Source organism: Pristiophorus japonicus, chromosome 26 (assembly GCF_044704955.1).
Source record: "Pristiophorus japonicus isolate sPriJap1 chromosome 26, sPriJap1.hap1, whole genome shotgun sequence".
Classification (NCBI taxonomy): Eukaryota; Metazoa; Chordata; class Chondrichthyes; family Pristiophoridae; genus Pristiophorus; species Pristiophorus japonicus.
In genome coordinates this window covers 6,776,493-6,801,239 of record NC_092002.1, presented here as the reverse complement: position 1 = coordinate 6,801,239, position 24,747 = coordinate 6,776,493, and the positions used below count along the sequence as shown (strand labels likewise).

Here is a 24,747-nt window from a genome sequence, read left to right as displayed (position 1 = left end):
TGATTCCACGCTGGCAGTGTTTGGGTCAGTGTTGGGACGGCAGGCACTCGCATGCAGTCAGTGCAGTGGGGGCTCTGTACATCTCGCAGTCAAAGCCAGTCACGTGAACATTTTCCCACCTTCCACTCTGCGGGCTCGAACTTTTAGCACAGCTCTGGTTTAGTTCTGTTGTGAAGCATTTTGTCGTGTTCTGAATACTGTATCAAACTCTACTGAAAACCTGTGTCTCTGTCACATTTTACAATGTTATTTATGTGTTGGTAAGAAAAGAAAATAGTACAATAAAAAGTTTACTTGGCATTTCTTTAAATAAAAGTTGAACAAAGTTCTGACGATGGCTCCGGGCCTGAAACGTTAACTCCCCCGCTCTCTGCAGATGCTGCCCGGCCTGATGACTGTTACCAGCATTCTCTCTCTGTTCTTGTTACTAAACAGTAGCTGAACCTGGCTGAATTTGTGGTCGCTGACTCTACATTGGCTCCTGGTCAAGCAACGATTTCAAAAATTCTCATCCTTGTTTTCAAATCCCACCATGACCTCGCCCCTCCTTATCTCTCTAATCTCCTCCAGCCCCACAACCTCCCTTCCCCGCCAGATGTCTGTATTCCTTCAATTCTGCCCTCTTGAGCATCCGATTGTAATCGCTCCACCATCGGTGGCCATGCCTTCTGTTGCCTGGGCCCCAAGCTCTGGAACTCCCTCCCTAAACCTCTCCATCTCACTTTCCTCCTTTTAAGATGCTCCTTAAAACCGACCTCTTTAACCAAGCCTACACTAATTTTTTTTGATGTGTCTCAAGGGGCCAAGTGCCCTGCTCCTGCTCCTATTCTTATGTTCAAGAGGCCCGAATGGCAGATGCAGTACAAGGTGGATAAATGTGAAGATATCCACTTTGGTAGGAAAAATAAAGAATTATTTAAACGGTGATAGCTTGGGAAATGTCGACGTACAGAGGGACCTGAGTGTGTTTGTACACAAGTCATTGCACCTGCATCTTTGCTTTCAAACAGTTAGGAAGGCAAATGGTATGTTGGCCTTCATTGCAAGAGGATTTGAGTACAGGAGCAAGAATGTCTTACTACAGTTATACAGGGCCTTGGTGAAACCGCACCTGGAGTATTAGAAACATAGAAAATAGGAGCAGTAGTAGGCCATTCGGCCCTTCGAGTCTGCACCGCCATTCAATATAATCATGGCTGATCCTCTATCTCAACACCACATTCCTGCTTTCCCCCCATACCCCTATTGTGTGCAGTTTTGGTCTCCTTACCTAAAGGAAGGATATACTTGCCATAGAGGGTGTTGTGTATGCAATAACAGACTGAGTACTGTTTAACTCCGAGGTATGACCTTGGCTCTGCTTTATTAAGGCCCAAAAGTGACTAATATACGAAATGGCTGGCCTTTTATACACACGTGCGTGCAGCCCAATGGCCTCCAACAGTGACGCCATCTAATGATCCCAAAAGTACATACATGATAATATCCCCCTCAGATATTAACAGATTTTTACAAATTGAGACAGTCTGATGGTTTACGCTCCCGGGTTGACTGTCTCAGTTCAACTCCAGCCTTGGGTGAGTGTTCAAAGTCTGTTGTGACTGGTGGCTGGGTGGCTGACCTGGTGGGAGTGGCAATGGCCATGTCAGGGGTTGAAAGTTCATTTTCATTGAACATGTCAGTGATTGAAAGTCCCGATTCACTGATGACCACTGAGTCCTCTGCTGACTGGGGGTAGGTTGGTTGGTCGGCGATTGTCTCTTCCGGTTTGTCTGTGTGCCGCAGCTTTGTCTGATCCACATGTTTCCTGCATGTTTACCCATTTTTGAGCTTGACAATAAATACTCTGTTGTCCTCCTTGCCCATGACAGTACCAGCGATCCACTTGGGACCCTGACCATAATTCAGAACATATACAGTATCATTTACAGAAATATCACGTGACATAGGTGCGCGATCATGATACCTTTGCTGACTTTGTCTTCTATATTCAACATGATTATTCAGGTCAGGGTGTACAAGAGATAGCTTGGTCTTAAGACCTCTCTCCATCATTAGTTCAGCAGGCGAGACCCCCGTAAGCGTGTGTGGTTTTGTCCTGTAACTAAGCAGTATGCATGACAGGCGGGTCTGCAGTGACCCTTGGGTTACTTGCTTCATACTGTGCTTTATGATTTGGACAGCACATTCTGCTTGGCCATTGGATGCAGGTTTGAACGGTGCTGACCTTACATGTTTGATACCAATGAGTTTCATGAACTCTTGAAACTCCTGACTGGTGAAGCACGTTCCATTGTCGCTAACAATGATGTCAGGCAGACCATGTGTTGCGAACATGACACTGAGATTCTCAATGGTAGCTGTGGATATGCTGGATGACATGATTATACACTCTCCACTTCGAATATGCATCCACCACAACTAAAAACATCTTCTCCAGGAAGGGACCTGCAAAGTCTATGTGGATCCTGGACCATGGTTTAGATGGCCACGACCACAGACTCAGCGGCGATTCCCCTGGTGCTTTGCTGAGCTGCATGAAAGTGTTGCACTGACGCACACATGATTCCAGCTCAGAGTCAATTCCCGGCCACCATACATGAGACCTGGCGATGGCTTTCATCATTACAATGCCGGGACGTAGCTCACGTACAAATTTCTCTCTCCCTTTCTTGGGCATACAACACGATTGCCCCACACTATACAATCCGACTGAATAGATAGTTCATCTTTGCGATGAATGTAAGGTTTGGTCTCCTCGCACATTTGCTTGGGTATGGCAGACCAATCATCTTTGAGGATGCAGCTCTTCACCACCGATAAAATCGGGTCCTGGCTGGTCCAGGTCTCAACTTGTTGAGCCGTGACAGGGGTTCCTTCACTCTCAAAAGCATCCATAACTAACAATCGGTTGTGGCGTTTCCACCTCTGGTGTGGGCAACGGCAGACGGCTCAAAGCATCGACACAATTCTCGGTGCCAGGTCTATGGTGAATGACAGTCTTAAGCGGATAATATCAGCGCCCACCTCTGGATGCAGGATGAAGCATTGGTATTGATACCTTTGTTTTCAGAGAACAGTGAAATGAGCGGCTTGTGATCTGTCTCCAGTTCAAACTGAAGACTAAACAGGTACTGATGTATCTTTTTAACCCCATACGCACAGGCTAGTGTTTCTTTCTCTACCATGCTGTAGGCTCTTTCCGCTTTAAACAAACTTATTGAAGCATACGCAACTGGTTGAAGTTTACCCGACTCATTAGCTTGTTGGAGTACGCAACCAATTCCATATGACGAAGCATCACAGGCCAATACTAAACATTTACATGGGTCATAATGTACCAGCAACTTGTTAGAGCAAAGCAGATTAGTGGCTTTCTCAAAAGCTCTGTCTTGAGACTCGCCCCACATCCAGTTGTCGCCTTTTCTTAGCAGCATGTGCAGTGGTTCTAATAAGGTGCTCAATTTAGATAGGAAGTTACCGAAGTAGTTGAGTAGACCCAGGAACGAACGCAGCTCCGTCACATTCTGCGGCTTGGGTGCATTCTTGATGGCCTTGGTTTTCGTGTCTGTGGGCCTGATGCCGTCAGCAGCAATTTTCCTCCCCAGGAATTCAACCTCTGGTGCCATGAAGACGCACTTCGAGCGTTTCAGTCTGAGTCCCACTTTGTCCAGACGATGTAGAACCTCTTCCAGGTTGTTCAGATGTTCCTCGGAGTCAGGATGTCATGGAACATGATGATTCTGGGAACGGACTTCAGTAGACTCTCCATGTTCCTCTGAAATATTGCTGCAGCCGAGCGAATTCCAAAAAGGCACCTGTGATAAATAAACAATCCTTTATGCGTGTTAATACACGTAAGTCTCTTCGACATCTCAACCAGCTCCTGTGTCATACAGGCCGACGTCCAGTCCAGTTTGGTGAACGACTTCTCCCCGGCTAGCATTGCAAACAAGTCATCAGCCTTCGGTAACAGGTACTGATCCTGTTTCAAAACCCTGTTGATTGTAGCCTTGTAGTCTCCACAGATTCTGACTGTGCCATCACTTTTCAGCACAGGAACAATGGGGCTGGCCCATTCATTAAATTCAACCGGTGATATGATCCCTTCACGCTGGAGTCTGTCCAGTTCGATTTCGACCTTCTCATCATGTACAGAACTGCCCGAGCTTTATGATGGACGGGTTTTGCATCCGAGTCCACGTGGATCTGCACCTTGGCTCTTGTGAAGTTGCCGATGCCCGGTTCGAACAGCGAGGGGAACTTGCTCAGTACTTGGGCACATGTATCTTTCTCTGATGACAACGCCTTGATGTCGTTCCAATCGCATCTAATTTTTTTCAAGCCAGTTCCTGCCGAACAGCATTGGGCCATTGCCTGGGACAATCCATAGTGGTAACTCGTGAACCGACATTTTAATTATGGCACTGCCAATCACTGTTAAGAGTTCTTTGGTGTACATGCACAACTTGGCATTGACTGGACTCAGCCTGGGCCTCACAGCCTTAGTATCCCACAGCTTGTCGAATGTCCTCTGGCTCATTATTGATTGACTCGTCCCCGTGTCCAGTTCCATCGATACCGGCACCCCATTAAATTTCACGTTGATCATTATCGGTTTGCTCTTAGTTAGGAATGAGTACAGTCCCTATACATCCTCCTCTGGTATCTCGGATTACGTATCCGGATCCGCGCTACTCTGACCATCATTCTCCACGTGGTGTGTCGCAGCACGCTTGCTCATCTGCGGACACTTGCGCTGGAGATACCCCACTCTCAGACAGCCTTTGCAACTGTATTGCTTAAACCGGCATTGCTGATGCCGATGATTTCCCCCACAATGCCAACACTGAGAAATCGTATTCATTCCCACTGGCGGACTTCGAGCAGCCACAGGTTTCACGTACACAGTCAGGTAGGCCCTGCCATGTGTCACACTGTCGAACGCCGAATCAATCATATTTACAGTGTTGTGTATCTGTAAAGCATGCACTCCCATGTTCCACCACCAGGGAGCTCATCCCCTGAAGTCCCAAGGGATTCCAGCATCTCTTGGGAGCACTGTATATAAGCCGGCCCCTACGGCCTGTTCCTCACTCTGAAGTGTCTTATTAAAGACTGAGGTCACTGTTACTTTAACTTCCCTGTGTGCAGCCTCATCTGTGTTAGGAACACAATAACTGGCAACGGGTATACGAATCCAACGCAAAGATGCAGCAAACTGTGGGCATCCTGGAGAAGTTCTCGGAGTGTGAGGACAGGGAAGCCTATGTCGAACGGCTAGACCAGTACTTTGTAGCTAATGAGCTGGACGGAGAAGGAAGCGCTGCAAAAAGGAGAGTGGTTCTCCTCACAGTCTGCAGGGCACCGACCTACAGCCTCATGAAGAATCTTCTGGCTCCAGTGAAACCCACAGATAAGTCGTATGAGGAGCTGTGTACACTGGTTCGGGAGCATCTTAACCCAAGGGAGTGCATGCTGATGGCGAGGTATCAGTTCTACAGGTGCCAGCGATCCGAAAGTCAGGAAGTGGCGAGCTACGTTGCCAAGCTAAGGTGACTTGCAGGACAACGTGAGACTTTTTTGTACGGGGCATTGGCCACGCGACCAGCCTACGAAAACTTTTGACTGTAGAGACACCGACCCTCAGTAAGGCCATGGTGATAGCACAGGCGTTTATGTCCACCAGTGATAACACCAAACAAATCTCTCAGCACACAAGTGCGAGCAATGTTCATAAATTAACTGGAATGGTGTTTGCGAGCAGAAATGTACAGGGCAGGACCCACGAGTCTGCAACTGCCAGCAGGCCTCAGGTGACCCAGATGACTCAGAGTCCCCAACAAAGGATGAATGCAAGGCAATTCACACCTTGTTGGTGTTGTGGAGGCTTCCATTCAGCCTATTCATGCTGCTTCAAAGAGTATCTTTGCAAGAGCTGTGGAACAATGGGGCACCTCCAACGAGCTTGCAAACAAGCTGCAAGCTCTGCAAAACCTGCTAACCACCACGTGGCAGAGGAAGCTCGGTCCATGGTGGATCAAAGCAATTTCGAGCCTCACAGAGAGGAGGCAGATGCTGAAGTACACGGGGTGCACACATTTTCGACGAAATGTCCACCCATAATGCTAAACGTAAAACTGAATGGCTTACCCGTAGCCATGGAACTGGACACTGGCGCTAGCCAATCCATCATGAGTAAAAAGATGTTTGAGAGACTGTGGTGCAACAAGGTATTCAGACCAGCCCTGAGCCCCATCCACACGAAACTGAGAACGTACACCAAAGAGCTTATCACTGTCCTAGGCAGCGCCATGGTCAAGGTCACTTACGAGGGCACGGTGCATGAACTGCCACTCTGGATTGTCCCGGGCAATGGCCCCACACTGCTTGGAAGGAGCTGGCTGGGCAAAATCCGCTGGACCTGGGATGACATCCGAGCGCTATCACATGCCGATGAGGCCTCATGTACCCAGGTTCTTAACAAATTTCCTTCCCTTTTTGAGCCATGCATTGAGCCAGGGCGAAGGTGCAGATCCACTTGGTCCCAGAGGCACGACCCATTCACCACAAGGCGCGAGCGGTACTTCACATGATGAGGGAGAGAGTGGAAATCGAGCTGGACAGGCTGCAACGCGAGGGCATCATCTCCCCAGTGGAATTCAGCGAGTGGGCCAGCCTGATTGTTCCAGTACTCAAAAGTGATGGCACGGTCAGGATTTGCGGCGATTATAAAGTAACTATTAGTCGTTTCTCGCTACAGGACCAATACCCGCTACCTAAGGCAGACGACCTATTTGCGACGCTGGCAGGAGGCAAGACGTTCACCAAGCTCGACCTGACTTCGGCCTACATGACGCAGGAGCTGGAGGAGTCTTCGAAGGGCCTCACCTGCATCAACACGCACAAGGGACTGTTCATCTACAACAGATGCCCGTTTGGAATTCGGTCGGCTGCAGCGATCTTCCAGAGAAACATGGAGAGCCTACTCAAGTCAGTACCACGCACGGTGGTCTTTCAGGACGACATATTGGTTACGGGTCGGGACATCGCCGAGCACCTCCAGTGAAGTCCTCCAGCGACTGGATCGCGTAGGGCTGCGGCTGAAGTGGTTGAAATGCATCTTCATGGTGACACAAGTGGAGTTTTTGGGGAGAAAGATCGCAACGGACGGCATTCAGCCCACAGACGCCAAGACAGAGGCTATCAGGAAAGCTCCCAGGCCACAGAACGTCACGGAGCTGCGGTCGTTCCTGGGACTCCTCAACTATTTTGATAACTTCCTACCTGGGTTAAGCATCCTGTTAGAGCCCCTACATGTTATTGCGTAAAGGTGAGAACTGGGTATGGGGAAAAAAACAAGTAATTGCTTTTGAGAAAGCCAGAAACATTTTATGCTCCAATAAGCTGCCTGTATTGTAGAACCCGTGTGAAAGACTTGTGCTAGCATGTGACACGTCGTCCTACGGAGTCGGGTGTGTATTACAACAAGCTAACGTTGCGGGGAAGTTGCAACCTGTCGCTTATGCTTCCAGGAACTTGTCTAAGGCCGAGAGGGCCTACAGCATGATTGAGAAAGAGGCATTAGCGTGTGTGTTCGGGGTAAAGAAAATGCATCAGTACCTGCTTGGCCTCAAATTTGAGCTGGAAACCGATCACAAGCCCCTCACATCCCTGATCGCTAAAAACAAGGGGATAAATACTAATGCCTCAGCCCGCATACAAAGGTGGGCACTCGCGCTATCAGCGTATAACTATACCATCCACCACAGGCCAGGCACCGAGACCTGTGCGGATGCTCTCAGTCGGCTACCATTGCCCACCACGGGGGTGGAAATGGCGCAGCCTGCAAACTTGTTGAAGCTTTTGAAAATGATAAATCACCTGTCACAGCCCGCCAGATTAGGACTTAGACCAGCCAAGATCCTCTGCTGTCCCTAGTAAAAAAAACTGTGTATTGCATGGGAGCTGGGCCAGCATCCCCGTTGAAATGCAAGAGCTAATCAAGCCGTTCCAGCGGCGAAAGGATAAGCTGTCCATTCAGGCAGACTGCCTGTTGTGGGGTAACCGCGTAGTGCTACCCAAAAAGGGCAGGGAGACGTTCATCTCGGATCTCCACAGCACACACCCGCGTATAGAGATGATGAAAGCGATAGCCAGATCCCATGTGTGGTGGCCCGGTATCGACTCTGACTTAGAGTCCTGTGTACGGCAATGCAGCGTGTGTGCTCAGTTGAGCAACACACCCAGAGAGGCATCACTAAGTTTGTGGTCCTGGCCCTCCAGACCATGGTCGAGGATCCATGTCGACTATGCGGGCCCGTTTCTCGGTAAAATGTTCCTGGTGGTGCTGGATGCTTTTTCAAAATGGATTGAATGTGAAATAATGTCGGGAAGCACCGCCACCGCCACCATTGAAAGCCTGAGGGCCATGTTTGCCATCCACGGCCTGCCTGACATACTGGTCAGTGACAACGGGCCATGTTTCACCAGTGCCGAATTTAAAGAATTCATGACCCGCAATGGGATCAAACATGTCACCTCGGCCCCGTTTAAACCAGCCTCCAATGGGCAGGCAGAGCGGGCAGTACAAACAATCAAACAGAGCCTTAAACGAGTCACAGAAGGCTCACTCCAAACCCGCCTGTCCCGAGTACTGCTCAGCTTCCGCACGAGACCCCACTCGCTCACAGGGGTGCCCCTGGCTGAGCTACTCATGAAAAGGACACTTAAAACCAGACTCTCGCTGGTTCACCCCAACCTGCATGATCAGGTAGAGAGCAGGAGGCAGCAACAAAATGTAAACGATGGTCGCGCCACTGTGTCACGGGAAATTGATCTGAATGACCCTGTGTATGTGCTAAACTATGGACATGGTTCCAAGTGGATCGCGGGCACGGTGATAGCTAAAGAAGGGAGTAGGGTGTTTGTAGTCAAACTAGACAATGGACAAATTTGCAGAAAGCACCTGGACCAAACCAGGCTGCGGTTCACAGACTGCCCTGAACAACCCACAGCAGACACCACCTTTTTCGAGCCCGCAACACACACCCAAAGGATCAACGACACCACCCCGGACCAGGAAATCGAACCCATCACGCCCAACAGCCCAGCAAGGCCAGGCTCACCTAGCAGCCCTTCAGAGCCAACAACACGCCAGCCCAGCAAGGGCACAGCCAACACACCAGAACAGACATTTGTACCGAGGCGGTCCACCAGGGAAAGAAAGGCTCCCGACCGCCTCACCTTGTAAATAGTTTTCACTTTGACTTTGGGGGGGGAGAGTGATGTTGTGTATCTGTAAAGCATGCACTCCCATGTTCCGCCACCAGGGAGCTCATCCCCTCAAGTCCCAAGGGATCCCAGCATCCCTTGGGAGCACTATATATAAGCCGGCCCCTAAGGTCTGTTCCTCACTCTGGAGTGTCTTATTAAAGACTGAGGTCACTGTTACTTTAACCTCCCTGTGTGCAGCCTCATCTGTGTTAGGAACACAATATTTACAGTACTTGCTGAGTTTTGATTTTTTCACTGATACCTGCTTTAGACTTCTATCCGTCGTCATGCATGACTGAGCGATCGTGATGGCCCTGTTCAAGTCCAACGTCTCCACCGTCAGTAGTTTACGCAGGATCACCTCGTGGTTGATGCCGATTACAAAGAAGTCCCGCAGCATGTCTGCCAACACAGCCTCAAACTTACACGGTCCCGCTAGACGTCTCAGGTCGGCAACGAATTCCGCCGCATTCTGGCCCTCTGAGCGAACGTGCGTGTAAAATCTGTATCTCGAGATGATGATGCCTTCATCTGACTTAAGGTGGTCCTGTACCAGTTACACAATTCTTCATATGTCTTCTCTGTTGGACTCACAGGCAGGAGTAGATTCTTTATCAGACCAGAAATTTTTGGACCGCAAACCGTGAGGAACAGCGCCCCGCGCCCATCTGTGTCGTCGACCTCCTCCATTTTGTTGGCCACAAAGAACTGGCTCACAAACAGCTGCCCAATCTTCTCCTTCCACAAATCGCTCCAACAATTCAATTGTGCTCATTTTTGCATGCAAAGGTTCTTGTTGCCTTGTCGTCACTGTTGTGTATGCAATAACTGTTCGACTGAGTACTGTTTAACTCCAAGAGGTATGACCGTGGCTCTGCTTTATCAAGGCCCAAAGTGACTAATGTACAAAATGGCTGTCCTTTTATACTTGGGCTGCACACACGTGCGTGCAGCCCAATGGCCTCCAACAGTGACGCCATCTAGTGGGCCAGTGATCCCAAAAGTACATACATGACAGAGGGAGTGCAGCGAAGGTTCACCAGGCTGATTCCTGGGATGGCAGGACTGTCGTATGAGGAGGGATTGGGTCGACTAGGCCTGTGTTCACTCGAATTTAGAAGAATGAGGGGATCTCATTGAAACGTATAAAATTCTGACTGGGCTGGACAGACTGTTCAAGAGGTCCGAATATCTCGGAAAGATGGGGGAAACATAGAAAATAAGTGCAGGAGTAGGCCATTCGGCCCTTCGAGCCTGCACCACCATTCAATAAGATCATGGCTGATCATTCACCTCAGTATCCCTTTACTGCTTTCTCTCCATACCCTTGATCCCTTTAGCCGTAAGGGCCATATCTAACTCCCTCTTGAATATATCCAATGAACTGGCATCAACAACTCTCTGCGGCAGGGAATTCCACAGGTTCACAACTCTGAGTGAAGAAGTTTCTCCTCATCTCAGTCCTAAATGGCTTACCCCTTATCCTTAGACTGTGTCCCCTGGTTCTGGACTTCCCCTAACATCAGGAACATTCTTCCTGCATCTAACCTGTCCAGTCCCGTCAGAATTTTATAAGTTTCTATGAGAGCCCCTCTCAACCTGCTGAACTCCAGTGAATATAAGCCCAGTCGATCCAGTCTTTATTCATATGTCAGTCCTGCCATCCCGGGAATCAGTCTGGTGAACCTTCGCTGCACTCCCTCAATAGCAAGAACGTCCTTCCTCAGATTAGGAGACCAAAACTAGACACAATATTCCGGGGGGGGTGGGAGGGGGTAAGGGGGGCTGGGGAATATTACAGAGATAGGGAGGGGGCGAGACCATGAAAGTCCACCGCTTTTAGCGGGCGCGTTCGGGCGAACGTGATTTTCCTGGTTTGCGCGATGGCTGTATGACGTGATAGCGCTGGTCCAGTAATCAACGCCAATGCTCCTGTGTGGTGGCCTTGTGCCTGGTGGTGGCCAGCACCGCTCTGACCTGCAGCTTTCTGCAACACACAGTCAATGCTTAATACAACCTGTAAGCCCATGACATTTAGAGGGGATTAGAAAGGTTTACGTATACGAAGGGTAATTGAATATTAACGAGGTGTTATTAACTGATCGCTGCTCTTGCATTCTGTGCACCTTAACGGACCAATGAGTAAGCACAGCTGTTCCGAAACGCAGCACTTAAATCTTGTATTTCTATAGCGCCATTCACAAAGTCCCAAAGTGCTTTACAGCCAATGAAGTACTTTTGGAGTGTAGTCACTGTTGTAATGTGGGAAACGCAGCAGGCAATTTGCACACAGCAAGCTCCCACACAGCAATGTGATAATGACCCAGATAATCTGTTTTGATGTTGTTTGAGGGATAAATATTGGGCTGGGACACCTGAGAGAACTCCCCTGCTCTTCTTCGAAATAGTGCCATGGGATCTTTTACATCCACCTGAGAGAGCAGACAGGGCCTCGGTTTAACGTCTCATCATAAAGTAGGGCACCTCCGACAGTGCGGCGCTCCCTCAGTACTGCCCCTCCGACAGTGCGGCGCTCCCTCAGTAGTGCGACAGTGCGGCGCTCCCTCAGTACTGCCCCTCCGACAGTGCGGCACTCCCTCAGTACTGCCCCTCCGACAGTGCGGCGCTCCCTCAGTACTGCCCCTCCGACAGTGCGGCGCTCCCTCAGCACTGCCCCTCCGACAGTGCGGCACTCCCTCAGTACTGTCCCTCCGACATTGCGGCACTCCCTCAGCACTGCCCCTCCAACAGTGCGGCGCTCTCTCAGCACTGCCCCTCCGACAGTGCGGCACTCCCTCAGTACTGCCCCTCCGACAGTGCGGCGCTCCCTCAGTACTGCCCCTCCGACAGTGCGGCACTCGCTCAGCACTGCCCCTCCGACAGTGCGGCACTCCCTCAGTACTGCCCCTCCGACAGTGCGGCGCTCCCTCAGCACCGCCCCTCCGACAGTGCGGCGCTCCCTCAGTACTGCCCCTCCGACAGTGCGGCGCTCCCTCAGCACTGCCCCTCCGACAGTGCGGCGCTCCCTCAGCACTGCCCCTCCGACAGTGCGGCACTCCCTCAGCACACTGGGAGTGTCAGCCTAGATTTTGTGTTTCAGTAGCTGGAGTGGGACTTGAACCCACAAACTTTTGACTCGGAGATAACTGTGTTTTACCAACTGAGCCACAACTTACACTTAAGATGCTTTAACCTTAAAAAAAAGTGGCAACTCTGAAATTGCTAATACAAATGAATAGTTAACCCTTTTTGGCCGACATAAGTGCCCGTTTTAAACATGGGCGTTTTAAGTGTTGGGGACAGGCTAGTACCTCTCTTCATTGGGCAATGGTTACTGGGAAGGAGGGAAATTGACTGCTGGTAGGCAGTGAAAGGAGGACATCAATTGCAAAGAATGTAAGATGTCTGAGGGATTAGCAGCTTAGAGGAGCCTGCAGCAGCTGCATCCAGATTCAAAGCTGAATGTGGTGGTGTTGGTGGCTGAAGTTGGGGTGAGCTGGATTGACTGGGCACTGAGGTCAGGGAACCCAAAAGGGGATGGTTCATGGTGTAATGAGGGAGGTTGCAGTAGCTGTCCGTGCAACCTCCACCATCCCCGGAACGCGCCCAGTGCAGGAAGAAGTTCAATGAACGCGCAAGAGCTGCAAAGGTAAGTCAAGGCTCCACTCCATGTCCTGTACCACCAATGGAAGCTCCGCTCAGCTCTTGCTTCTCGCGCTTTTCTCTTATCATCATCTGGGTGTCGGGGGTAACTTGCAAATACTCAAATACCATCTGAACTCCTGACCACTCTGTCAATGCAAATAGCCCAGGTCTCCTCAGCCCTGGGTCTTCACAGACAGATCCACAGCCCTGGGTCTCCTCAGACAGATCCATAACCCTGGGTCTTCACAGACAGATCCATAACCCTGGGTCTTCACAGACAGATCCATAACCCTGGGTCTTCACAGACAGATCCATAACCCTGGGTCTTCACAGACAGATCCATAACCCTGGGTCTTCACAGACAGATCCATAACCCTGGGTCTTCACAGACAGATCCATAACCCTGGGTCTGCACAGACAGATGCACAGCCCTGGGTCTCCTCAGACAGATCCATAACCCTGGGTCTGCACAGACAGATGCACAGCCCTGGGTCTCCTCAGACAGATCCATAACCCTGGGTCTGCACAGACAGATCCACAGTCCTGGGTCTCCTCAGACAGATCCATAACCCTGGGTCTGCACAGACAGATGCACAGCCCTGGGTCTGCACAGACAGATGCACAAGTGATTCTGCGAGACTTCGGTGCACTTAATTTACAGGACCGGTGCACCAGTCCCTCCTCATCATGGGATTTTTTTTCAAATTCATTCACGGGATGTGGGCGTCGCTGGCAAGACCTGCATTTATTGCCCCACGCAAACACACACAATGTTAAACATGGTGCACAGCCACTGGCAGAGAACAGGAGACGGGGAGAGCAGCGATCCTGTAGAAAGGCTATTTGACCGGGTGGGGCGGCTGGAGGCGGGAGATCACGCGACGAACTCTTCAGGAATATATCCCATCCAAAGGGTAGGACAGGGCATCGATCGCGGCTGCTCGTTGTTTAAAAAGCCAGCGGGGCCTGACTCACGGCATCGTACTATCACTTTGGAATGTGATCGAGCTGATCAGTGACTGCCCCAAACCGCCCCTGTCCCAACGGTGATGGCAGCTCACTGCTGCAACATTAACCCCACGCCCGTCCCATTCTCGTCCGGCACAGGAGGCTAAAACCGGGGTTCTTATAAGTGCAAGCTCTTTCATATTAGTTCAGTCCTGTGATCACTGCACAACCTTCCTCGCGTCCATAAGCTCGAGAGACAAGAAAAGTGGCACGTTTTAGAAAGGAATCCTCTTCGCAAGTCAACAGTCTTGATCTGATTACTCTGGCGTCTGAAAGCAAGGAAGTTATGCTAACCCTGTCTCAATCCCTGGTTCGGCCCCAGCTGGAGTATTGCGTCCAATTCTGGGCACCGCACTTTAGGAAGGATGTGAAGGCCTTGGGGAGGGTGCCGAGGAAGATTTACCGGAGTGGTTCCAGGGATGAGGGACTTCGCTTACGTGGCGAGACTGGAGAAGCTGGCGTTTGTCATGTTAGTGTGGACCATGTACACTAACTGTGTAGTCACATAAGGCGTGCCACCAGAGGGCACTGCGGTGGGAGACCTGAGGGTCACCTGCATAGGTGTGCAGGGCCCAGTATAAAAGGCTTGCCCACCTTGTGCCTCACTCTGGAGTTACAATAAATGGGACTAAGGTCACAACAGCTCGAGTACAATACTAGACCTCGTGGAGTCGTTCATAAAGAGTATTAAAGGCACAAAAGGGTTGTTCTCCTTGGGGCAGAGGTTAAGGGGAGATTTAATAGAAGCGTTCAAAATCACAAGGGTTTTGATGGAGTAAATGAGGAGTAACTGTTTACACTGGTGGGTGGGCCGTTGACCAGAGGACACAGATTTAATTGACAAAAGCCGGGTGGGGGGGAGGGGGAGGGGAGGTGAGAATTTTTTAACGCAGCGAGTTGTTGTGATCGGGAACGCGCTGCCTGAAAGGGCGGTGGGAGCAGATTCAACAGTAACTTTCAAAAGGGTTTTACACAAGGGTATACGACACAGAAACAGGCCATTGGGCCCAACCAGTCCGTGCCGGCGTTTATGCTCCACTCGAGCCTCCTCCCGTCTTTCCCCATCTGAATCTATCGGCCTAACCCTCTATTCCCCTCTGCCTCATGTGTTTGTCCAGCCTCCCCTTAAATGCATCGATACTATTCGCCTCAACCCCTCCCTGTGGCAGCGAGTTCCACATTCTCACCACTCTCTGGGTAAAGAAGTTTCTCCTGAATTCCCCATTGGATTTCTTGGTGCCTATCTTATATCGATGGCCTCTAATTCTGGTCTTCCCCCACAAGTGGAAACATTCTCTCTGTATCCACTCGATCAAAAACTTTCATCATTTTAAAGACCCTCTATTAGGTCACCCCTCAGCCTTTTTTCAAAGGAAAAGAGACCCAGCCTGTTCATCCTTTCCTGATGTGTATACCCTCGCATTTCTGGCATCATCCTCGTAAATCTTCTCTGCGCCCCCTCCAGTGCTTCCATATCCTTTTTTACAATATAATATTATTTGAAAGGAAAAAATTGCAAGAGTAAGGGGACGGGGGCGGGGGGAGGCGGAGTGGGACTGATTGGATCGCTCTGTCAGGGAGCTGGTACAGGAACGATGGGCCGAATGGCTGTGCTGTGAGAGTCTGTGACTCAGCCTGTGGCTGTGGCTGCCCTGTGGGGTAACCAGTTCCCGGTCCTCGCAGACGGCAGCACGCAGGATTTCAACACATCTCTTGTTACGGCAGTTCAGGGACCTCTCGGAGCAGAAGAGAGAGAAATGTTCGGATCGGGGAGGAATAATAATACGCCAACTGACAAAACCCAGGCCGGACACACTCTCTGCTCCGATTGGATGACTCACTGGCAGCTGCTAACTTAATTTACTCTTCATTGCCAGAGTCTGACGTCAGAACCTGTGAACTCCTTCACAACACATTCCTTCATGTTTCATTTTAGCAGAGTCAGTAACCAATTTAAAATGCCTGTGTTAAAATGATTGGCAGAGAAATTTGACAGTAACTGGATGCCCATATCTCTGGCAGCAATTTCTCGGCCTCTGTCTCTAACTGGATCTCTTTGTTGCTCTCTCGCCCTCTTTTTCTCTCGGGCTCTGTCTGTCTCTATTTTGTCTCTCTGTACGCCTCTCCCTCGGTCGTGCCTCTCTGCCCCTCCCTCCCTGTGCGCTCTTTCGCTGCCTCTTTGTGTCAGCCGTGGCTCAGTGGGCAGCACTCTCTCGCCTCAGGAGTCAGAAGGTTGTGGGTTCAAGTCCCTCTCCAGAGACTTGAGCTGGAAAAAAAAAAACAATCCAGGCCGGCACTCTCAGTGCAGTGCTGAGGGAGCGCTGCACTGTCACAGGTGCCTCCTTTCAGTTAAACCGGGGTCCCGTCTGCTCTCTCAGGTGGACGGGTATAGCACTGTATCGAAGAAGAGCAGGGGAGTTCTCCCCGGCGTCCTGGGGCCAATATTTATCCCTCAATCAACATCACTAAAAATAGATTATCAGGTCATTATCACATTGCTGTTTGTGGGAGCTTGCTGTGCGAATATTGGCTGCCGTGTTTTCCACATTACAACAGTGACTACACTCCAAATAGTGCTTCATTGTAAGGTGGTTTGGGACGTCCTGAGGTTGTGAAAGGCGCTATATAAATGCAAGTCTTTTTTAACACAGACTCTGTTTTTCACTCCTCTCACTTTCTCTTTCTCTCCATTTTTCTCTGCTGCCTTTTACTATCTCTTTTCTCACTCTCTCTTTCTATAGTTTTTCTCACTCTTATTCTGTGTTTCATTTCTTTCTCTGTCTCTTGCCTCAGATAATGGAGCAGTCCGTGCCCACGTGCAGCAAGACCATGTTGACACTCAGGCTTGGGCTGATCAGTGGCAAGTAACATTTGTGCCACACAAGTGCCAGGCAACGACCATCTCCAACAAGCGAGAGTCTAACCACCTCCCCTTGATATTCAACTGCATTACCATCGCCCAATACCCCGCCATCAACATCCAGGGGGCCACCATTGACCAGAAACTTAACTGGACCAGCCACATAAATACTGTGGCCACAAGAGCAGGTCAGGGGGCTGGGTATTCTGCGGCGAGTGTCTCACCTCCCGACTCCCCAAAGCCTTTCCACCATCTACAAGGCACAAGTCAGGAGTGTGATGGAACACTCCCCACTTGCCTGGATGAGTTGCAGCTCCAACAACACTCGAGAAGCTCGACACCATCCAGGACAAAGCAGCCCGCTTTGATCGACACGCTACCCACCACCTTCAACACTCGCTCCCTCCACCACCGGCGCCCCCTGGCTGCAGTGTGCACCGTCTACAAGATGCACTGCGGCAACTCGCCAAGGCTTCTTCGGCAGCACCTCCCAAACCCACGACCTCTACCGCCTAGAAGGACAAGGGCAGCGGGCGCATGGGAACACCACCACCTCCACGTTCCCCTCCCAGTCACACACCATCCCGACTTGGGAAATATATGGGCCGTTCCTTCATCGTCGCTGGGTCACAATCCTGGAACTCCCTCCCTCTCAGCACCTTCACCACACGGGACTGCAGCGGTTCCTTTGCACCTCCTGTCAGCGCCTGTAGGGGGCTTCCGTGGCGAGTTTGCACCGGCGCTGACACTTATCGCCTCGCTCTCTTGAGCCCCGTAGATGGTGACATCATCCGGTGCTCAGCGCTCCATTAGCGCCCCGGATGTGATAGTCGCTTCCGCCCCCCCCCCCCTGCAGCATCGGCAGGCTTCAACAACGTAAGCTGCAGGAGGCGCTGTCTCCTCGTCTGGCTGCTTGGGGGGACACTAATTAAAGTGGTGGTCAGGTAGGGCAAAATTTAATTCTGTTCCCGCAATTGCTCAGCCCGGCACGCTCAGAGTGTTTGGGGGATGCTATGCGCGTACCGCAGGTGTCGTCGCCAACACCCACAGCCTCGGGCTTCAATGACCGCAGCGTTGGCCTGTCCCTTTAAGGGAGGGAAGGAGGCTGTAAAACCGGCAGCGCTGCCCGAGCATTGCCCAGCGCTCTGCCGACACCGCGCCTCTCACTCCGTTTCATCATCATCACAGGCGCTCCCTCGAACGAGGATGACTTGCTTCCGCACGAGTTCACAGATGTTTCAATGAAGAACCCGATGTTCCAGGTCCTGAACTCCAGTTGAGGGGGTGGAAGATGCCTGTGGGTGGGATTTTTTTAACGTGGGGTGGCCGTTGCACACCAGCCACCACACGGGGCTTGACAGAGCGAGGTCTTGGTCCAGTGGCAAGGGTTCAACCAGGACGACTGGAGACCAGCTCTGCTGCACGGACCCAGTGCGCGCACATATCGCACAGTGTGGGCTGGGCCCGTGCTGCCCCTGGGCCCCTCGGCTCTTCTGGGCCCCGTGCCCCCATTCGCCGAACCTTCTCCCGTGACGTTCCAGGGCCCGGCACTCCAGCTCTATTTATAGCCCCGACCTGCAGTGGTGGTCTCTCACAGGTCGGTAACACTCGAAGGAAACCGAATGATTTAACACTCCATTTCCCTCTTGGAGCGCTAAAGCAGAGGTTCCCATCAGAACCACATGTCTAGCGCCCGGCGATATTTTAGCGCTCCCACAAAAGTTATCACCCCCAAACGGGGCGCTGCGCGAATTCTCGCCCAAACTATTTCCTCTGGTGGGTGGGAAGCGGGGAGTGCAGAACAAGATTAGAGCCAGGCTGTTCAGAGGCTGATGTCAGGAAGCACTCTCCTTATCTGAGAAAGGACACGCATGCCTTGGAGGTTGTCCAACAAAGGTTCACCAGACTGATCCTAGGGATGGCAAGATTGAATGGATTGGGCCGATAGTCTCTGGAGTTTAGAAGAATGAGAGGTGATCTCATTGAGACACATACGATTCTGAGGGGGATTGACAGGGTGGATGCTGTGAGGTTGTTTTTCCCGGGCTGGGGAGTCTGGAATTAGGGGGAACTCTCTTCCCCCCAAAAAACAGAAACCAGCTTTCTATTTTCAAATGTTTTTCAGCTGAATTCAAATGACCATGGTGGGATTTGAACTTTTTTCCCCCCCCTGGGTTGCTAGCTCAGTGCTATAAGCCCGACACCACCGTACCCAAATGCAAGTCCCTGATTTATGACCGACGGGGGAGAGGTTGTTGGCCAAGTGTGACAGGGAGCAAGTGCGACATTGACAGCAAGTGCGACATTGACAGGAAGTGCGACATTGACAGGAAGTGCGACATTGACAGGAAGTGCGTGCTATGTGCAAATAAAACCCAGGAATTTCCCGCTTCAGGAATGAGGGGTTGGCATATTGAATGGAGAAGGCGGTAAAGACATATTTTAGCGGGATGTTCTAGTTAGTGGCATCTTATTAAAATGAGGCTCTCTCAACCAGTTAGAATGAGAGATTTCCAGCACAGGAGGCCATTCGGCCCATCTTTGACAGAGCGCTCCAATCAGTCCCCCCCGCCCCCTCCACCCCCCCCAACCACTCGCATTTTGTCCGTAACCCTGTAACTTTCTCATCCTCAATAACAACATAAGAATTAGGAGCAGGAGTCGGCCATTCGGCCCCTCGAACCTGCTCCGCCATTCAATAAGATCATGGCTGATCATTGACCTCAACTCCACTTTCCCGCCCGATCCCCATATCCTGCGAGTTCCCCTAGACCCCAAAAATATATCCATCTGAATCTTGAATATACTCAACGACTGAGCCTCCACAGCCCTCTGGTGTAGAAAATTCCAAAGATTCACCCCCCTCTGAGTGAAGAAATTCCTCCTCATCTCAGTCCTAAATGGCTGACCCCTTATCCTGAGACTGTGAACCCTGGTTCTAGACTCCCCAGCTCGGGGGGAAACATCCTCCCTGCATCTACCCCTGTCAATCCCCCTCAGAATGTTATATGTCTCAATGAGATCACCTCTCATCCTTCTATTGGTCTCCATATTTAAGGAAGGATATACTGGCTTTAGAGGCTGTTCAGAGAAGGTTCACTCGGTTGATTCCCGAGATGAGGGGGTTGACTCATGAGGAAAGGTTGAGGAGGTTGGGCCTCTACTCATTGGAATTCAGAAGAATGAGAGGTGATCTTATCGAAATGTATAAGATAATGAGGGGGCTCGACAAGGTGGATGCAGGGAGGATGTTTCCACTCATAGGGGAAACTAAAACTAGGGGACATGGTCTCAGAATAAAGGGCCGCCCTTTTAAAACTGAGATGAGGAGGAATTTCTTCTCTCAGAGGGTTGTAAATCTTTGGAATTCTCTGCCCCAGAGAGCTGTGGAGGTTGGGTCATTGAATATATTTAAGGTGGAGATAGACAGATTTTTGAGCGATAAGGGAGTCAAGGGTTATGGGGATCGGGCAGGGAAGTGGAGCTGAGTCCATGATCAGATCAGCCGTGATCTTATTGAATGGTGGAGCAGGGTCGAGGGGCCAATCCTGCTCCTAATTTCTTATGTACTTAAACTCCAGAGAGTATCGGCCCAATCTACTCAATCTCTCCTCGTAGGACGATCCCCCCATCCCAGGAATCAGTCTGGGGAACCTTTGTTGCACCCCCTCTAAGGCAAGTATATCCTTCCTCGGGTAAAGAGACCAAAACTGTGCGCAGTACTCCAGGTGTGGTCTCACCAAGGCCCTGTACAGTTGTAGCAAGACTTCCTTACTCTTGTACTCTGACCCCCTTGCAGTAAGAAACTGTCCAACGCCCTCTTAAAACTATTTATGGAACCAGCTTCTGCCGGCAGAGCGCTCCAGATCCCAAGAACTCTCTGAGTGAAAACATTTCTCTTCATCGCCCCTCGAGGGCTTTTGCCAATGATTTGAAAGCTCTGACCTCTGGTATTGACCCATTCGCCAGAGGGAACCGTACCCTTTCTTACTGTATCAAAACCTCTCCACATCTTGAAAGCCTCAACGAGGTCACCTCTTAGCCTTCTCTGTTCCGAGGGGAATGGCCCTAGCTTGTTGAGGCCCACACTGCGACCTATGAACTCCAAGGACAGTAGGAGCGTGTGCGCACTGGGCCCGTGCAGCGGAGCTGCTCTCCAGTCGTCCTGGTTCAAACCTTGCCACTGGACCAAGACCTCGCTCTGTCAAGCCCCGTGTGGTGGCTGGTGTGCAACAGCCACCCCACGTTAAAACAATCCACACATAGGCATCTTCCACCCCTTCAACATATAGTTCGGGATCCAGAATATTAGATCCTTCATTGAAACACCCAAGAATTGGAGGGACTGCCTAATCCTGTACTCTACCTAAACTTGAATAAGGGGCCGCCCATTTAAAACTGAGATGAGGAGGAATTTCTTCTCTCAGAGGGTGGTAAATCTGTGGAATTTGCTGCCTCAGAGAGCTGTGGAAGCCGGGACATTGAATAAATTTAAGACAGATATAGTTTCTTAACCGATAAGGGATTAAGGGGTTTATGGGGAGCGGGAAGGGAAGTGGACCCAATCGGATCAGCCGTGATCGTATTAAATGGCGGAGCAGGCTCGAGGGGCCGAATGGCCGACTCCTGCTCCTATTTCTTATGTTTGTGTTCTTATTGTCCAACCGCTTCTCATGACCGAGGTCGTTGGGAGAGGGAAGCTCAGCCTCCTGGTATCTACCCACCCTGGATGTCAGAGGAGGAGGAGGAGGAGGAGGTCGGGGGATCGTTCTCGCCGACGATGCCTCCTGTGGTGGAATAGCCCGCGCACGCGCTCACTGGCGAGGCCCGGGTCCTCCTCCCTCATTTCCCCACGCACTCAATCCCCAGGGAAAGGGAGGGAGGTCTCAGAAACTCGCAAGCTGACAACACCAGTGAAGGAAAGTCTCTTAAAGTACAAAAGTGTAATATTGGTTTTATTTGGAAAAAAAGAGAGAGAGAGAGAGAGAGAGTATACACGTCAGTGAAACGGCACAGTGATTGTGGCTGGAATAAGTGCTGTATTGGCTCACCGTAAGTGCCCCGCGTTGCAGCAGCGTCCGAGCTTTGGTCCGCGTGGATCGCTGAGGGTCTGTCCCGCGGAGATTCAAGGCGGTCACGGTTGACCGTTCTCAATCCCCATCTAGCTCCAGTTGCTGACGCCAAAACGGATCTCAGTGTTCCGATTTAGGATTCATTCAGCCAACGTGGCAACTAGCCCCCATCCCCCCAAAACCTCAAACCGGCTGCACCATCAAGGAACAGAGATATAAAGACAAACAACATCGAGTGCGACAATTTCAGATCAGCTCCTTCCATTTTTGGCTCCTTTTCCCCCTCACCCCCCCACCCCCCTCCCCCGACTGATCTTATGTTGTTTCTCTTTGTCTATAATGGCAGCTGCCCATTACACCGCCATTCACACCCGATTAACCTGTCTCTAACTCCGGCCATTACCATTCGACCCATCATCCCTTTTGTCTCTCTAATCTCGCCTGTCTTCCACCCTATCGATAACCTTCCCCTTTTTTGTTCTTTCCATCCCCTCGGCCCATTTCAGCGCTCCTTCAGAACCTATTCTTTTCGAACACTCGCCAGTTCTGACGAAGGGGTCACCGACCCAAAAACGCTAACTCTGTGTTTCTCTCTCCACAGACGCTGCCCGACCCGTTGAGTATTTCCAGCGTGCTCTCTTTTAATTTCAGGTCCCGGCGTCCGCGGTATTTTGCTTTTGATATGGAGACGGACGTGAGTGGAGTTGCCCGAGCTCCAAGCGGGCCACAATTGACCATAGTCTAGACTCTGCTGCGATGCCGTGTTCCCAGTGACTATATTACCACAATGTATACCAAAGACACAGATTTGGCAGTATGCACAGTTCAGTTAATAAAGGCCTGCGTTATAATTTGCTTCTGAAGAAACAGGGCCTCTTGTGGCAGACGTAGACAAGATCAGTTCCTCCATGTGCTGCACACTGTATTAGACCAGGAGTGTTCATACTTACTGTAACCCTCCCCCTGCCTCGGAGATGTTGAAAACCAGCTCTGCACCCACCCCCCCAGCCCCTCACCAACTTACTATGTGCGCCATCTTGGTATAGGTGTACGCACGGTGTAAGCTTGCTTGTCCATCAAACAAGCGTGAGACAGGTTTTGTGTGGGTGACGGAGGAGCTGGTATCTGAGGGACAGAACGGAGCAAGAAACAGGAGCAGGGACAGGCCTTTCGGCCCCTCGAGCTTGCTCCGCCATTCACTAAGATCATAGCTGACCTTCGACCTCAACTCTAACTTCCCGGCCAATCCTTTGATTCCCCTCGCGTCCAACAAAATCTATCGATCTCAGCCTTGAATATACTCAGCCTCCACAGCCCTCTGGGGTAGAGAATTTCCATGAATCACCACCCTCTGAGTGAAGAAATTCCTCCTCATCTCAGTCCTAAATGGCCGACCCCTTATCCTGAGACTGTGTGACCCCTGGTTCTAGACTCCCCAGCCCGGGGGGGGGGAAACATCCTCCCAGCATCAACCCTGTCAATCCCCCTCAGAGTCTTGTATGTTTCAATGAGATCGTCTCTCATTCTTCTAAACTCCAGAGAGTATCGGCCCAATCTACTCAATCTCTCCTCATAGAGAACTTCGAACAGAGCGGCTTGGACAATCGAGCCAATAGTTGTGGTTCTACAACTGGCCTCAATGCCATAACGCTAGGGAAATGGGAGGGGGCCATTAGCCAGGATTCCTACTCCTGTTCACTATCCAAAGATCATATCTGGACAGGATCAGGCTCGGGTGTGATGCCCTTCAGGGTTGAATAGCAACATTTATAGGAGGAGGCCATTCAGCCCCTCGAACCTGTTCTGCCATTCAATTAGATTGCGGCTGATCTACATTGTAACTCCATTTACCCGCTTGGGTTCCATAACTCTTAATACCCTTGCCTAACCAAAATCTATCAGTCGCAGTTTTGACATTTTCAATTGAACCCCCGGCCTCAACAGCTTTTTGGGGGAGAGAGTTCCAGATTCCCACCACCCTTTGTGTAAAGAAGTGCTCCCTGACATCACCCCTGAACGGCCTGGCTCTAATATTAAGGTGATGCCCCCTTGTTCTGGACTACCCCACCCCACCAAAGGAAATAGGTTATCTCTATTGAGTGTCACTATCAGCCGTGTCTCAGTGGGCAGCACCCTTGCCTCTGAGTCAGAAGGTTGTGGGTTCAAGTCCCCCTCCAGGAACTTGAGCACTAAATCCAGGCTGACATTCCCAGTGCAGTGCTGAGGGAGCGCTGCACTGTCGGAGGGGCAGTGCTGAGGGAGGGCCGCACTGTCAGAGGGGCAGTGCTGAGGGAGGGCCGCACTGTCGGAGGGGCAGTGCTGAGGGAGTGCCGCACTGTCGGAGGGGCAGTGCTGAGGGAGCGCCGCACTGTCGGAGGGGCAGTACTGAGGGAGCCACGCACTGTCGGAGGGGCGGGCAATAATCAAGGGAATAATGGAGGCATGTGAAAAAGGAACGGCAGTAGTCATGGGGGATTTTAACCTACATATCGATTGGTCAAATCAAATCACACGGGGTAGCCTGGAGGAGGAATTCATAGAATGCATACGGGATTGTTTCTTAAAACAGTATGTAACAGAACCAACAAGGGAGCAAGCCATCTTGGATCTGGTCCTGTGTAATGAGACAGGAAAAATAAACGATCTCCTCGTAAAAGATCCTCTCGGAATGAGTGATCACAATATGGTTGAATTTGTAATACAGATTGAGGATGAGGAAGTTATGCCAGAAACGAGCGTACTATGCTTAAACAAAGGGGACTACAGTGGGATGAGGGCAGAGTTGGCTAAAGTAGACTGGAAACAAGGACTAAACGGTGGCACAATTGAGGAACAGTAGAGGACTTTTAAGGAGCTCTTTCATAGTGCGCAACAAAAATATATTCC

The 24,747-nt window shown here is 50.8% G+C and overlaps 1 protein-coding gene across 4 annotated transcripts in view; it reads left to right on the top strand.

Moving 5' to 3' along the window:
• The window catches only part of LOC139239150 (kinesin light chain 1-like), a 151,594-nt gene extending 128,898 nt beyond the window's left edge, over positions 1 to 22,696 (top strand). For all 4 annotated transcript variants that reach the window (XM_070867730.1, XM_070867728.1, XM_070867726.1 and 1 more), the window contains exon 16: positions 22,463 to 22,696. In XM_070867730.1, coding sequence (XP_070723831.1) covers positions 22,463 to 22,606 — 144 coding nt within the window. In that variant the 3' untranslated portion in view covers positions 22,607 to 22,696. The remainder of the gene's footprint in view (positions 1 to 22,462) is intronic.
• Positions 22,697 to 24,747: the final 2,051 nt, after the last annotated feature.